This window comes from Nasonia vitripennis, chromosome 1 (genome assembly GCF_009193385.2).
Source record: "Nasonia vitripennis strain AsymCx chromosome 1, Nvit_psr_1.1, whole genome shotgun sequence".
Lineage (NCBI taxonomy): Eukaryota > Metazoa > Arthropoda > Insecta > Hymenoptera > Pteromalidae > Nasonia > Nasonia vitripennis.
Window position 1 is genome coordinate 22,569,415 of NC_045757.1, and position 16,924 is coordinate 22,586,338.

General features: G+C 34.9%; 2 protein-coding genes and 1 long non-coding RNA gene across 3 annotated transcripts; 1 reads left to right on the plus strand and 2 right to left on the minus strand.

Annotated features, from left to right (window-relative positions):
* Nucleotides 1–892: 892 nt before the first annotated feature.
* On the plus strand, nt 893–8,076 carry LOC103315417 (synaptotagmin-2). The gene is made up of 10 exons (XM_031924900.2): nt 893–1,554; nt 4,298–4,442; nt 5,442–5,558; nt 5,644–5,732; nt 5,814–5,945; nt 6,085–6,282; nt 6,372–6,524; nt 6,648–6,768; nt 6,937–7,109; nt 7,519–8,076. Exons 2-10 carry the CDS (start codon nt 4,301–4,303, stop codon nt 7,726–7,728), a joined length of 1,335 nt encoding a protein of 444 aa, XP_031780760.1. The 5' UTR covers nt 893–1,554; nt 4,298–4,300; the 3' UTR covers nt 7,729–8,076.
* Nucleotides 5,557–12,451, minus strand: LOC116416401. Its single transcript, XR_004226840.1, has 2 exons — nt 12,185–12,451; nt 5,557–6,550 (listed from the first exon to the last, which is right to left on the minus strand). It is a non-coding gene; the product is annotated as an uncharacterized LOC116416401 (long non-coding RNA).
* Nucleotides 12,452–13,740: 1,289 nt separating this feature from the next.
* On the minus strand, nt 13,741–14,561 carry CPR46 (cuticular protein RR-2 family member 46). Its single transcript, NM_001172793.1, has 2 exons — nt 14,527–14,561; nt 13,741–14,418 (listed from the first exon to the last, which is right to left on the minus strand). Exons 1-2 carry the CDS (start codon nt 14,536–14,538, stop codon nt 14,050–14,052), a joined length of 381 nt encoding a protein of 126 aa, NP_001166264.1. The 5' UTR covers nt 14,539–14,561; the 3' UTR covers nt 13,741–14,049.
* Between the last annotated feature and the right edge of the window lie 2,363 nt (nt 14,562–16,924).

Below are 16,924 nucleotides of genomic sequence, written 5' to 3' on the forward strand. Positions count from 1 at the left end.
GCGAATACAGTATTCAATATTAATTAGAATTATTTGCTAAAATAATAGATTTCATGAGTTATTCAAATCAAATAGATAAAGTAGGAATTTCTTTTAATGGAAAAGATTCAAACTGCATATATATTGATTGCCAAAAAGAAATCATAAAACAATACGAAACGCGCGTGGAATTATAATTTTTAAAAATGATGCACTTCCTGTGCGGATAAAGTATATTATTTTGATAGATTGATAGAAAGGAGAAATTTTTTACCACGCAAAGCCCAATCGGGTACTCTAGCCCAGGTATCAACTGGATAAATCAGCGGTCGCTTGCGTTATTATCACCGATAACCGCGGCAAGCGAATAGCGCGCTCTGCTCTAACAATAGCATTATGCATTAGATTCTTGAACTTGCTGTTCAAGAATGTGCTTCAATAACAGGCAGCTTTTGCACCTTGCATACCCATACGTGTGCACCTGTGTGTATGGTTATGCTGCTAGCGTTTCGACGCGAATAACATTATTATCTTTTTTAATTATAAACGGAAAAAGCTGTGTTTTTACTGCTTGATTAAACTCAGCTGTTTTTTATTTCGTAAACAGCACAGTGCCAGTTATCATCTACTATCATGAACTATTAAATCGCGTATTTTACATTTTATGTACATAAATTTGATATGCAGTACAGGTTTTCAAATTTTAAATCACACCGCGGGATTTTCTTGCATTTCTTGCAACGCCCGCAAAATCTTGGAAGTTCTGTGCTTTAAATAAAGTCGATTCAAAAGTTTTTGAAAATTGGGCTAGTTTAGCTTTTTGAAAAAATTTACCAACATAATTGCGTTTACAGCTTTTGTAGGGCAAATCACGATGCACTGTGAAGAGTAAATAGAAGTTTTGAAAATTGGATCAACCGCATACGCATGGTCTGTACGTAAAACGTCGACTCTACACCGAAAAGCAATAAGTTAATCAATTTGCCTCCAAGGCCTGCAAAGTTACACGCGCAATATGCACGCCTATAATCAAATAAGTCAGAGCGTAAACCAATTCAAAGCACCGCAAAGCCTCGAATCGTTTCTGCAACGTAAAACTTTGAACACTAACGCGAAATCGTCGCATAAAGTTCGCATTAGCGTAGAGCAAAGGCAGGCTCCGCACAAGAATTATTAGCATCTGGAGAAAAATCGATCGTCGCTTTATATACATACACGCGCTACACTGGCATACGCGTCATACTCTATATACACACGGCGCATATAGCCGCTACAGCGTCGCCGTCGTCGCCGCCGCGTCTTTAGTATTCGTTCCACCACCAGTGCGCGCGGTTCCACAGGTGGAAATCGTCGCGCCGCGCTCGCGCGTTATTTGCATTGCGAGCCGCGCGTCTGCTGCACATTTCGTAATTGTATCCTCCTTTTTGGGCTCTTCGCGCACGCCGAGAGCCGAGTGCGCGCGGCTTATTGCTCCGGGAAAACAGCCGCGCAGGGCTTGTTTTGATCGCGCAACAGATGCCGTTGAGCGGGAGCTGGGAACGCTGCGTTTCGGCAATGGGATTATTACCTAGTCGAGTGAGTATATATTTGTAGCTTAATTCCTTAGATCGATATTGATTTTTTCAATCGCGTCAATTGAATGGTATCAATTCACAGTTTTAAAACCAAACGTGCAACGTTGGGTTTGGCGGCTGATACGTAGTCGTTACGCTACTACAAAAAAACATCAGCTTCAGTTTGAGTTATGCTAACCGTTATTATCTTTAGCCGACAGACGTTAGGAGAGAGAGAGAGAGAGAGAGAGAGAGAGAGAGAGAGAGAGAGAGAGATAGCGATGCAAATTATTTTGTGGCAGGCGAACTGAATCTCCGCTGCTGCTATAAAGTATAGTCTGCCTTGGAATAAGTAACTTGATTTTGAGCTTCGCGAATCTTCTTGGTACAACCAGTTGTGCAACGCGAGTGTAAACAAAACAAATCAACGCGTTTCGTAACAAAATTTGTAAAAGACTCGATATACGTGTAACGAAAGTGAAAATGTTTTTTCTTCTCAGAAATTACACGTAAACTTACACGAAAATATTATTATTATCGTTATTCACATAATAGCTTTGAAGTTTGCAACAGATACTAATTACTAATTAGCACAATGCGAAATAAATATTTATTATTAAAATCCGTGCAACAAGTTATGCATAGTCCAAACTAGGCGAACATGCAACCGAAGTATTTTTAGCTACTATAACTACGTATATGTACGTTCAAGAGGTAAGGTGCACGTTCTCACCTTGAATTTAAGTTAGATCATAAACGGTCTGTCTTGGCGTCGGCTTAATTTTCTTTTTTGTTATTTCTTCCCAATCAATGTTTACGCTTGTCTAGATATTATTTATGATTCGGCCTCTGTGTTCTTCAAGTGATCAGTATTTCAATTTTTCATACCGGCTAAAATTGTTGCATTTGAAAATTTATTATATTTATTCAAGTTGAATTAATGTAGACTGCCTCAACCTACAAATTCTCGGTATTTATTCATGTCATTATTATGGAGTATAGGTTATAATTATTAATGTGATTGTTTCGGTACGACAAACTGACGTGAAAAAGTAACTGTTCTATAATTTTCTATTGAATACTTAAGTTTCGTCCTTTCAAGTTTTTAGTCGTAGCTATGTGCGGTTTAGAAATTGACCGCAGAGTTTGAAGGAATTCCATTTTTACCATATAATGCTATAAAAAGAAGTATTTCAACCTGAAATCTATTTTTAAATCAAGGCTAAATAAACGTTTACTTAATAATGTACGGAGCATACAATTGTTAAATATTTAATTTTGGATTGTCAACTATTGTAAGTTAAAACGACTAGTATAAAATATGTAGTAGAATTTTTTCTTAACTTCAGCGAAAATACGAAATTACATAAATATATACAGCAAGCTTTCAGAAGTTAAAAGTGATTAGTAGTCAGTTTATCTACAAATATATATGCGAGACGAGAGATAGGATATTGTACATGTATTACAATAAATTAACATTTAAAAAAATCTGTATACGAGCATTCGCAAAAATCACATGCTTAATATACAAAAGGTATTGTTTTTTACTTATCGCACGGAGAAAAACATATTTTAACACTGCAAGCATATAATTACTCCGAATGGAGATAAACAATAGCTAGTAAAGTGATGGCGCAAAAGCAAAAGCTCAAATTTATGTTTCATTAACAAAATTAACTGTACTCTGTTCTTCGTGGATATACGCAAGTTTCATTAATTCGATCCAATAAAAACTTATACAGAATTATGCAAAATGATCCAGAGCAATGCACTAGTAGGAATGCAGTGCATCCATTGACAAAAACTTTGTATTGCACAAATTTATTCATATACCTACTCACAGACCGGAGACTCATAATAGAAAGAAATCGCTCAATCGCAGAACAACAATGAAACCCGTGCGCTTCGGTGCTTTTCAACAGGAAGGCTCACGCGCGCAAGGAAAACTTTTAATCACTCTCGACTCTTGAGAATAAGTACGCGTGAAACTCGAGTCACATATGCTATACTTTTATTGAGAGACAAATCCTCGCACACATATTTTGCCAGCGAAAAAGTGTCACGCGTATTCTCTCCAATCCTTTTCCTATCACCCCCGCAGCACATATCTGAATATAAGTATACGGGCCCACACCTACTATAATATACTTATAGAATTTCGCTTTTTGCTGACACAAGTGCTTGCTACGGCTACGAAAGCAAGAGCCGGAAACCGACGGTGCGTGATAAGTCGCTATCGGCATGCTAGTGTGTGCCTGCCCGCGGGGGCTGTATCCAATACTTTACTTAAGTTATGTAGCTATGTAGATCGAGTAGAGCATTGTAAAGTGTTTTTGGTGTGTGTGTGTGTGTGTGTGTGTGTGTGTGTGTGTGTCAGGCGGATGAAACAGAATTTAGTGAAATACATTTTTACCAGAGTAATGCATCAGCTGCGCTCGCGTAATCGGCTTTGCATTCTCTTATTTGAGCGCTTGTTTTATACTCATGAACTTATTTACTATCTTTTAATTCTAGTAGAATATGAATTAACAATATCAGCTAACTTATAATTATAGACCAATTCAATTGAATTATTTGCATTAACATTAAGGCATAATTAGTTGAAATGTACAAATTTTTGGTATCACTATATATTTCTGTAAAATTATTATAAATAGTACAAATATTGATAGTCAAATATAATTTATTTATTTATTCTTTCCATCAGAAAGAAGCACAGGTATAGATGAGTGCAATTACTAAAAAGAGGATTTTTCTTTCAGTGAATGGTGATCGAAGATCTTTTTGGCCCAGTGGGCCAAATAATAATATACTCTGTGATTGCCGTCGTCCTAATAATAGCAATACTAGTTATTGCTTGCTTTGTCACTCCAGGATGCATCGGCTATGAATGTGTTAGACCACGAAGTAAGTTTTTAACCTATTGTTGGCCAAATTAGCAGAATGGGACACTGCATACTCTATGCTTGTTAATTGTCGCTCGATTTAAGATCTATATAAAAATCAATTGATAAAAGACCCTTTTTGTGCATTTATAAATAGTTCAATTGTAAACAAAATGTAAAATGGACTTACTGGGTTTTCAAAGTTCTCAATAACCAATATCATAGCTGGTAAAGGAAATATACTCAGCATAACTCTATTTATATATGTTGCTGAACATAATTATTACCCTTGATTATAATCTTAGGTAGTATAAGGTACACATTTTACTGATTTGAATAAAATTAGTTATACAAGTTTTATAGTTCTACTAAATTTGCAATATGCAACGCTTTTACAGTAACACCATGCTTCAATAATTAATTATTTACCTACTAAATTGTGGATAAGATATAAATTTGCTATGACAATTTAATTGACGTTTTGAACAATTTAAATTTCAAGCATCACTCACTTTTTGTATTACGCATTAGAATTTATTATCGAGGCTCGTATACATGTTGGCAAATTTTCAATTTTTTCAAGCATTGCGCAAAGGCTATATAGTCATGAATATTTCTCGAATAGTCCATAGCACGCTTCTTAGGAGATATATGTATATTTCATTTTTCTGCGCGACATACAGTCCCATTATCCATCACGTTGCATCGGTCTGCACGATATGCAGAATGTGCACGTTGAAGCTACACGTTACGCCGCAGTTGGACTTTTGCGTTTTTTTTTCCGAGCTCAGTACCGTTGCATAATCGAATGTGTTTTGCGACAAAAGCAATTGTTTGATTTTACGTGCTCTTCATAAAGAAGATCGCACATGTTTTGTAGAAACTTTTTTTGTATATTCTTTCTATAGCTGTGTAAAATAAGATTAAACATATATTTTTTAAATAAGCGCACGATTAATTCACAAAATTATGCAAAAATGAACACGCATTTAAATATTTCAAATGAGTGTATTCATTTCAGAAAAAGTCGAAAAACCGGTGTCTTTGAAGTACAATGGTAAAACCAAGGAAAATTTGAGTCTGAACGATGTTAGCTACAGGTCTTGGCGATTGGGCAGTTTGTACGACACGGAGAACGGTAATTTTTATTTATTTTAATGACAAAAATATAAAAATTACAAAACGTTACAAAGAATTAAATGAATAAACATTTTTCAAACCAGGAACTATCTGCGAAAATTCGACGTCGCCTAGAAACTCTATCATCTCTGAAAATAGTCGGTTGGAAACGATCGACACCTCGTCAGTCGTGGTAATTCTAAATTTCATTTTAAAGTATATAAACTCTTACGTATATACTCGATGTGGTGAAATACGTAATTATGTTATTTAGAATCTCGTGCAGCCACCAAAACAAAAAAATGGAACCAAAGAGAAACACTTTCCTACGGAATTAACGTTGAGTCTTCGCTACTTGCCACATTGCGAAGGGATCACAGCTGCAAAATTAGTTATTGGCATAGAGGTAAACAAATATTATATTTTTATGAATTGATTATGAAACTCATGCAAGATTTATAAATAAAAGATCATAATATCTTAATCGAGTTGTGATTCCATGAAGAAAACATTATGAAATAATTAAAAAATTGTTATACTCTTAGGCATTATCTGGTCTTCCACCAAAACAATATAACTGCACTTTGGAGCCTTACGTGTTCTTGGAGGTGATCAAACAATCTTGGACCCATCGGAAGAAGCAGAAGTTATATAGTTTTAAAACCAAGGGCGTAAGACACACGGCCAGTCCAGTTTTTAGAGAATCTTTTGTTATAACTGGAGTAAATCCTCAAGAAATAAAAGTACGCTAATAATTCGGAGAGTTTACGCATTATTTACGATTGAAAAATATTTTCGATACATTTTTATCTCTTTCGTGATTTATCTATAGGATTGGATATTGAACATAGAAGCTCACGATCACGATCGATATGCGAATCATACGAAACTCTGCGAACTACAAGTGCCACTGAGAGATGCCAAACGAATCTTTTTGAGTCCGGAAACCCACCTTTTTAATTTTCAAATGAAGCCGTCCAAACAGGTTTGTTCCGCACTATTTCTATAAGCCTACAACATTAAAAAAATAAAATAATTACGTAAAGTATAAGAGACATTGAAAGAGGTCAGTATATTATTTCAGTAATTGTACATAATGCTCTTGCAGGAATACGGAAATATATTACTCGGCATAAGTTATCTTCCGACCGCACAACGCTTAACGATAAATGTTATGAAACTGCGCAACATCAAGTTCATGCCGGCAGTTCCGAGTGTAAACGAATTTAGTAAGTGCACGGCTGAAATCTAATTTACGAAGAAAACTCTCATTTTGCAACGTGAAATGTATTTTCAAGTCGACTACTGCTATCTGTTGTTCAAGTTAGAGGCTACTGAAGTCGTCGTAATAATACTTTGTTGATCGTAAAAATTAAAATAACTTTTTTTTATTGTAGATCCGTATGTAAGAATCTTAATGTTAAATGGCAAAACCGGGAGAAGAATTAAAAAGAAGAAAACTAAGGTGATCCCTGCTAATCCAGAACCTGAATTTAATGAAACGCTCACATTTGATCTGCCTGCAACTCAAATGGATACCTTACAGTTCCTCATTATCTTGTGCAGTAAAGTAAGCAAAATATCTATTTAAAATTTGATTAAATATATACATTGTTTTAAAACGTTTGCCATGTAATTCATGTAGCTTATTAACTCTTCAATGTCAATCTTTAAAAATGTTCAGATTTCAGGCCCGCAACTTTTGACGTAAACATCGTATAAAAAATAATTATCTTATGTATTTTTTTAATGATCATTTCAAACTCTTTCTTATAGCATATTTAAAAAAAAATCATTCCATATTATTTTGATCATGAAAAAATGCCTAAGACAATTATTTATTTACCAATAATATATAAATAATATGTATAATGTTATCAAACAGATTTTAAGTGCAAACATTTTTGAATCTTAGTCACACTTATTTTGATCATCGTGTACTATAAAATATACCTACTCAACTCCAATTTTTAATGTAGATAACGCAAGTGGATAACAATGTGCCAATGATGAACGAAATACCAAGCGACAGTGAAGATTCGGTAAGCTCGTTCCAGAGACCCAAAGATCTATGCATAGGCAAAATTGCACTTGGCAAAGGAGTTCGGGATATGACGGAGCGGCTTCATTGGTTTTCTGTTTTACAAAATCCTAGAAAACTTGTAACAGTATGGCATACTTTGAAATGATCTTATTCAAATATACCGTTATGTGGATCCTCGTATATGACATGATGATTTTATATGTACTAGACATGTACTTTTTTTAGGGTCTTGCATATGTTAAAAACTGTTTTCGTATGTAAATATGTCAGTCTTATTTGTTATTATGAATGCTGTATGGGATAGATCAATCAGAACGTAAACATTATTGTTTCATAACAAGAGTGCTAACAAACGCAAAAACAAAAAATTCTTGTCATACATTTTTTATCTCATTGGATATTATTTACATACTGAACAAGTACATTATCTAAAACATTTGTCATCAGCACACTTAATAATCAATGAATATCAATAAAATAATTACCTTTTTTTATACATTGAATACAAACATATTGCAATAAGTCATATTATATATCGTCAGTCCCTACGAAGAGTAGTACGTTCAGATTTGCCACGAAGACTAGTACGGTTCAGATTTGCCGCGAAGACTTGTACATTTCATATCTTTTCCGAATGAAAAAATCTAATTTTTTTTTAGAAAAACAAATAGTTATTTTGGTTAAAACTAATAGAAGTGCAATATTTTTAAAGTTGCCAAAAAATTGTTGAAAAATTTCGAAATTTAAAAAATTTGTTATTGAAAACTTTAATTAGAAGAAAAAAAATTAATATTAAATCTCATAACAACTTTTTAAATTTCGAAATTTTTCAACAATTTTTTGGCAACTTTAAAAATATTGCACTTCTATTAGTTTTAACCAAAATAACTATTTGTTTTTCTACAAAAAAATTAGATTTTTTCATTCGGAAAAGATGAAATGTACAAGTCTTCGCGGCAAATCTGAACCGTACTACTCATCATAGGGACCTACGATATAATATCGTTGTAGGAAAGTATATCATTTTTACTTCAAATTTAAATGGAAATATATAGTAGATATTATTTATTTAACTGTGTAAAGTATGATACAAAAAAATTAAAAGAAATATGTAAACCTACAAAAGCTTGTTTATAGAGATCAGTGCCAATATTCGTCTACATTAACCTTTGAAATCAGTTCAAATTTAAATGGAAATATATAGTAGATATTATTTATTTAACTGTGTAAAGTATGATACAAAAAAATTAAAAGAAATATGTAAACCTACAAAAGCTTGTTTATAGAGATCAATGCCAATATTCATCTACTTTAACCTTTAAAATCAGTTTATGATGTTTATTAGTAGTAATTTACACTTTTAAGTATTTAAAAATTGAAATTCTTGAAAGTTATTTGTCTTATTTACGCAGAATTTAATCGATTTATATACAACGGAATTCTTAGTTTTCTGTCGAAGGAAATACTCTCGAAGAGTTTCGGTAGGATCAAGATGCACTGCATTAAAACTAAGATAAAGATTGTATGATCAAAGATGAAATCCCCAGTACATGGACGGATTTTGAAAAAATTATAGGTCATTGATTTTGTATGGATAAATCGCATAATAGTAAAAACTTTTAACGCCATTGTTTAGCTGACACGATAATCTTTGAATTAAAAGAAACAGAACCTTGAACAATCAGTTTTTATAACAAGAGTGAATTTTAAATAGTAGCATAACAATACGGTATAGTTGGACACCATTTGACATGATTCGACCAGTACTTAGACACGTCTTTAACCTCAGTAGTAATTGGATACTGTACTTAATTAAATGTGTCACAGTGCTTTATGGAAATCGTGTGTTCGGTAAAGTTGGATAATACTGAAACATTTGCTCTTTTGCTTTTTCAAATTATTCTTTTAAATTTATTTTTGTTAAAAAGTAATCAAAATAATATAATACATTATTATAGTAACGGTACAGTGTTGATATATATATATATATATATAAATAAATATATATATATATATTTGTTTATAATTATAGGTCTAAATTTTTATTTTGTTCAAGTATTGGACATTTTACCTAAGCATATTAAAAACTCAAAGAGCAGTGTAGCAAAATGCTAAATGTAGTAAAGGATGTTTATTGCCGAATATAGATGGGGTGAAAATTGCCTAGTATGACCATCTTTTGACATGAAATTGCCATTCACTATATTTTTCGCTCTTTATGTTCAAGACTTTGTAACGGGCGGGGGTAGCGCCCGTAAGAGCTAGTCGGCGCGAGTGCAGGTAACGAAGATAGACCTTAATAGAAGCGCAAAGCCCCATCCTAAAGTGAGGAACCCCGAGAGTTAGTAAGCACCCCGACCACCGCGGCGCGTCAGTCTAGTTTCTTGCGTTCAGATGGTAACAGAATGCAGCTTAGTCGGTAACATATCGGTCATGCTTATCAACTTAGTTTTTATATGCAATCGGCGCATCGGAGGAGGGCGAGCGAAATCAAAGAATAAATCTAAAACCGAAATGCTTAAACCCAGCTACCCCAAGGCGTCGCGATTCTTAATGAGAGAAGTTTAATTTAGAAAAGACGTCGGCACATCGAAGAATAATAAGGCGAGTAAAAGCGAGGAATACGTCTAACACCAAAACCCTTAAACCGAGCTACCCCACGCGTCGCGATTTTTAATAAGCCGAGCTTAATTTAAAAAATACGTCGGCATATCAGACGAAGGCAAACAAAAGCGAGGAATAATTTTAAAGCAAAAACCCATCTACTTCACGCTTCGAGATTTTAGAGAATAATATGTTTTAATAAAAGATCTTCTTTTTAAAGAATACTCCTCGCTTTCACTAGCTTTCCTCCAATGTGCCGACGTATTTTTTAAATAAATATAATTCTATCACAAAAAAATAGCGACGCGTGGGGTAGGTGGGTCAAATTTCTGTATGCTAATATTTAACATATGGCTGCCCTTTACGATTTTTTATAGACTTTATGAAATAATCAGATAAAAATTATTAGAAAACACACTTGTATGAATTTTATTAATGCTGAGTAACTTTACAGTGATATAATGTCAAAATTCAAAATTTTGTCTTTCATCGGCCTTTTGGGTCTAAATACCAGATCTGATAGTTCTAGTCTAGAGATAAAATAAAGAGTGTCATTCCAACTGATTCAGCAGCCTCTGGCATTTCCAAAAAGGTATATATCAACTACTTTATCACTATTAGTTCAAAAGTTATTGAAAAAATTCAAATCTGTAAAATGAATGATTACGATTTTCAATAACTTTTGAACTAATAGTGATAAATTAGTTGATATATGTATACCTTTTTGGAAATGCCAGAGGCTGCTGAATCAGTTGGAATGACACTCTTTATTTTATCTCTAGACTAGAACTATCAGATCTGGTATTTAGACCCAAAAGGCAGATTTGAAAAAATTCAAATCTGTAAAATGAATGATTACGATTTTCAATAACTTTTGAACTAATAGTGATAAATTAGTTGATATATGTATACCTTTTTGGAAATGCCAGAGGCTGCTGAATCAGTTGGAATGACACTCTTTATTTTATCTCTAGACTAGAACTATCAGATCTGGTATTTAGACCCAAAAGGCAGATTTGAAAAAATTCAAATCTGTAAAATGAATGATTACGATTTTCAATAACTTTTGAACTAATAGTGATAAATTAGTTGATATATGTATACCTTTTTGGAAATGCCAGAGGCTGCTGAATCAGTTGGAATGACACTCTTTATTTTATCTCTAGACTAGAACTATCAGATCTGGTATTTAGACCCAAAAGGCCGATGAAAGACAAAATTTTGAATTTTGACATTATATCATTCCAAAGGCACTTTGCATGCTTCCTTAGGTATATTCAGTTACTTTCGTTCTATTATTAATGATTCATTGATTATTTATGATAAATAAACGCTCAAGAATATTTTTCGTATGAAAGAGGATGACGGATTTTGAGGTTAGGCGGTACGAGAGAAACGCCATCTGCACGCAAGACTACGCACGATAGCCATGAAATTCATATATTAACTATTAACATACAGATATTTCCCGCAATATTTAGTATGTATACTATAGAAATCTATAGTATACATACAAACTGTTTTTGTTTCATATAGAATATTTGTAAGATGTACACGAATATATTAGCAATCATTGCTCCCAACGTGTGTACATGTTTACGGCAATGATATCTTTCTCTCAGTGCAGCTAATCGTGCGGCCGCGAAGATGCCGCACGTCACCTCCAGAAGGTTAATTTCCCGGCCGGCGATCCCTCGGTGAAGGCCAGGCGATAGCGAGCGGACGTTAGCTGCTGGTGCAGCGCTATCACCCGTGCATTGGCCTGCCGAATGCTCGCTACAAATGCGTGGTGCACCCGAAGCACCGCGCTTTCCTCCGCGTATCCGTGGGTAGCAAGATGGCTGGGGTAATCGGCAATTGCACAAAGAAGAACCACTCGCGTGTAAAGTTAATAGCAAGAAAGTATATTGTCTGAATCTGAGTGAAGTACGAATTATTACAAATTCGAGAATACGACGCTTGGCTTCGTCCCGGGTATTGATGGAGAACCTACTTACTCGGTCGCTGGCCGAACGCTCTATCCCTCGTTCTCACGACCGTTGACGGCACCAGGAATAGTTGTGGGCTGGGGTGGATCTGGAGGCGTCCCTCCAGGCACTCGAAGCTCGGGAACACACTTGTACGCCAATACGGAAAAACGGCTCGCGGATTGTTGACGGTTTCGGTAGCGTAGCTGTTGGCACGGTCGAAGCGAAAATGAGTCTGAGCGCGCTCTTTCCTCGCGGAAAATCTCCTGTCACCGTCTGCTATCCTCGAAATCCTAATCGCGCGACATACGTGCGCGCGAGATCTAAAATCTCAGCGCTCGTTACAACTTACAAAAACTCACAATTCTTAAGAAAAAATTAAATTAAGGAAAAGTGTTTAAAAATATTAATTGATTGAAGTAATTCTATTGATTTGACAGTTTACAATAAGAATGGAAACTTAATAGATCAGGGATAGATTTATGAAAAAAAAAACTATTATTTAAATTTAGAAATCGCGATTTTGTTGTATTCATTTAGGTATTACAAAGTATTTAATGACGTAATTTAACGTTTTTTAAAATTTTAATATTATAATTAGAATAATCTCTTTTTAAAAAAGTGTAGTTAAACTAGTTCTTTTAAAAAAAAAGTGAAGTATTAGTTGTTTTAAAGCCGTTAATAAAGTGACTCGATTGGTTCAGATACTAATATATCTGTTCTGAATATAGTTAAGGTTTAGGACAAGGGTTTATAAAATGTATAACTATGTTCTTAAAATGTATACAGTTACCTACTAGCACATAAGTATAAGTAACAATTATTGGACAATAAACACATACATTTTACCTCAAAAAAAAAAAAAATGAAAAATGAGTTCAATCATCGTTGGTAGAAATTTAAATGTTTTAATTGGGCTGGAAACTATTGAAATGGCAATGAGAAACAGCCCAAACTAGCTTGTGATGAAACGCTTTTTCTCCCATTTTTCTTGAGTATTTGTTGAAATGGGCATTACCTTGAATCTTTCATTTTGATATTACGTCTTGTGTCGTACACTAGTTGCGAGAAGGTTTACAGATTTTATTCATTTTTTTAATTCGGCATGTCTCTACTCTTACTTTAATAATTGCGTAAAAAATGTCCGAAAAAGCATTTCATTGCTGGTCGAAAAATGGACCCATTTTTCGCCTATCCTCATTCATACGAGGCGTTTACTAGTTGGAAAGTGAGATCGATTTCTACCAAGACAATTTCTTTATGGGCCTTTTTAAAAATTAGGACAGTTTGATTAGAATCTATAATTAGTATTGGGCGTTAATTTCATTAAAAATACTAATTTTGACTGTAGGTAAGTGATGTAAAACTATACCTTGAGAATCCACAAGTATATTCTATAAATATTAATAAATTCGACATAGAACAACTATACAGCACCCAAAATAAAAAAAAAAATCGCAAAAGGCAAACTATTTCAAGAGTTTTTTATGTTTGTAAGGTATACATGAAATAAATATTGTAAATAGTAATGGCATCCCCATACTAGGTATAAGGTAGATGTACTAATAAAATAGTAAAAAAAGAATCGAATTTTGCTTCCTCCTAGAGGAAGCTTTGTATTTTAATCTTGCATATAATTAAATTAAATCAACAAATTAATGGGACCAAAAAACAAAGGTTAGAATTAAAACAATGATTATTGTACATCAATGTATTGATTTATTATTGTCGTTGCAAACGTTTGACTACACCAGTCTCAAGTAATGCAATTTATAAAACTAAAGTATCAGAAAATTTCAACTAAACACAATCATCTCCAATATTTACAAAAACAGCTAACACATTCACGCTGGTATTGAAACCACTTCAAACTATTGTATGGCTGACGCTAAGTTTTAATGGTGGTAGGAGTAGTGCGTGTTGATGGCCAGAGGTTCGTGGTGCGAGATCGGCTCCCTGTGGACAGTGGCGTGGAACCCGATGTGTTTGCCAGCGGTGTAGTGGACAATGCGTTTGTGTCCATCAGCGTCGATGAGTGAGTAGCTGCCGTGGACGGTGTCTCCGTCTCGTTCCTCGTGCTGGCTCTTGATGTCTCCAGTGTGCGAGTCGTGCACTTCGTAGGCGAACTTGTACTTGGGGTGGTGGTCGTAGTGGTCTTCCTCGACCTGGTGCTCCGACAACTGGGCAACGCCGAGGCCGTGGTAAGATTCCGGCAGAATAGCGGCGTTAGCCACGGCTGCCACGAGGGCCGAAAAGATGATGAACTACGAGGAAGAAAATAATATTACAATTGATCGAATCGCATTAGCGATTTGAAACTGTGACTCTTTCAAAGATCGAAATCGGAGATTTTCTCTCGGTGCGAAACTCACCTTGAAAGCCATGTCTGCCTGTTTGTCGATCTGGAATGCGACTGATGCTGATTGGAATGGATTTTGGTCTTTATATACTGCTGTTGCCTGAGCTCGTAATGCATGTGCCCGAAATTCTTTCGCAAGTGGGTCCACTTGCACTCGAAAGGTGCAGCCGATTGTATAGCCGAAAAACGGCGCGAGAGCGGAAAAAAGAAAAGGAAGGAAGTCTGCGTTCACGTAATAAACGTAACGCCATACGTAACTCGACCTTCCCCGAGAGTTATTTAATCCCTTAAAATTCGTATTACTCAACTTTAATCTTTCGTTATTTCTATATTATAGATCAAAACAAATGTTTATTGAATCACAATAGTATCTAGAATGCTGATTTACAACTCCCTACTAAAATAACGATTTTTTAGCAATAAATGGATTGATAAATATCGAAATATTTTGTATTTTTCAAATTATTTTTAGTATTAGAATACATCGCTCCCAACGAAAACTGCTGTTCATATCACCAAATTATAATTGTATTAAGTTTTTTCTCGGTTTATAAACGAAATATCAAAAATCTACTCAACACTATGGTTGGGAAACTTTATTTAAACAGTAGTCAAAGTTATGAAAAAGTTGTTTTTTTGACTTACGAAAAAACCAATTATTCGTAACAAAAAAGGTTTAGACAAAAAAAGCTCAAAAATGGTCAAAAATGGCCGTTTTCAATTGCTAATAATTAATGCAATTTTCATCGCAGACTTAATTTACGATTTGTTAAGCTCTTTGCAGCCTTGATAAGTAGTAATAATGTCATCCTTGAAAGCTTCATTAGTTTGGCGTCGGTGGAACTGATTAGCTCAAATGCTATTTTCAACTAATATATTTAATTGCAAACACAAAAACCGCTGCCAATTCATTGGCACGTAGCTTCCTCCAACTAAATTCGTAGTTCTAATAAATAAAATATTGTTTGAATATACAGTATGTTAATGACTTTATTATTGTTTTCAAATAAATAAGCCACACACACAAAAACGCTAAAATCTAAGTCGAGACGCACAAGAGCAATCGTATGCTATAATAATATAACAGCGAGGAATAAGCTCAGTGCTCCCCATAGCTATAGATATAGTAGCCGATGTTAAATTCGTCGTTGATTCTTGTTATTCCTCTGAATCCTCCGTTTCTGTATACATACATGTATCTCTTTATTCCCGACTCACCTGGGATAAAATACGAACTTTATGCTTGAGTGTGTTAAATAATGTTATTTTTTATCATATTGGATCTGATCTATTGATTCCTCCTAGAGGAAGCTTTGTAATAGTAAAATTGAGTTTCGTCAAAACTTCTAGAAAATACTTTTTGGTGTGTTAGAAGTTCAAATCAAGTGTTTTTAGAAAATGTCCGCACGTGTGTGTATACCGTGATATTTTTGGAACTATACTCCGTCAATATCAATAAAATTTGACATGCATATCTATTTTTGGATTCTGAATTCGGGAAAAACAGTTATTTTTTATTTTCTCAACTATTTTTTTATGGCCATTTTTTGATTCTCGAAAAACACTATTTTGCGTTTTTTTCAATCATCTCATTGCTACAAACAATTTAGCTAAGATGCATTTGAAAGAGAATAAAATTACCTACTTTACCTCATTTGTTCCTCGGAATCGACCGCTTTGTTCGTCAGATAAAATGAATATATATATATATATATATATATATATATATATATATATATATATATTCCCCAGGCATTCGACCTGGTAAACACCCAACTTCTTGCTGAGAAGCTGCGCTCTTTCGGCTTCTCAGACATGGCATGCAAATGGGTGCGTTCGTTCTTCTCCGATCGTACCCAGGTACTTCCGGGGTCCCGCAGGGATCACTGCCTGGTCCACTGCTCTTTTCATTATACATTGATGATATGCCCGACGTCTGTGGTGGCTGTACATACCATCTCTACGCAGACGATTTTTGCATCTACGCACATGGCAATGTCCGTGACATTGGCTCTATCATTGACCAAGTCAACGCCACACTCGCCAACATTGTATCATGGGCACAGGCTAACGGGCTTCGCATAAACGGCACCAAAACCAAAGCCATTTAGTTCGGCTCACGGAGGTTCTGTGGACAGCTCGAGCAGCTGAACATGGCTCCCATCATAGTCGACGGTCATTGCATAACTCCTGACGTTGCTACTAAACGTTGTACATACTAAACTTATGCTTGTTAAAGCCCTCGTTTTTCCATACTTGGAGTTCTGCCCCTCGCTGTTTCTCGGTCTAACTGACGTGCTCGCTACCCTGGTAGCAGCGTTCCCGAGAAAGTGCCTGGAAACTACCGAGATTTTTCAAATCTAGCAGGTTTCCACAGTAGAATCTAGATGAAAACCCCGATAAATCAGGCA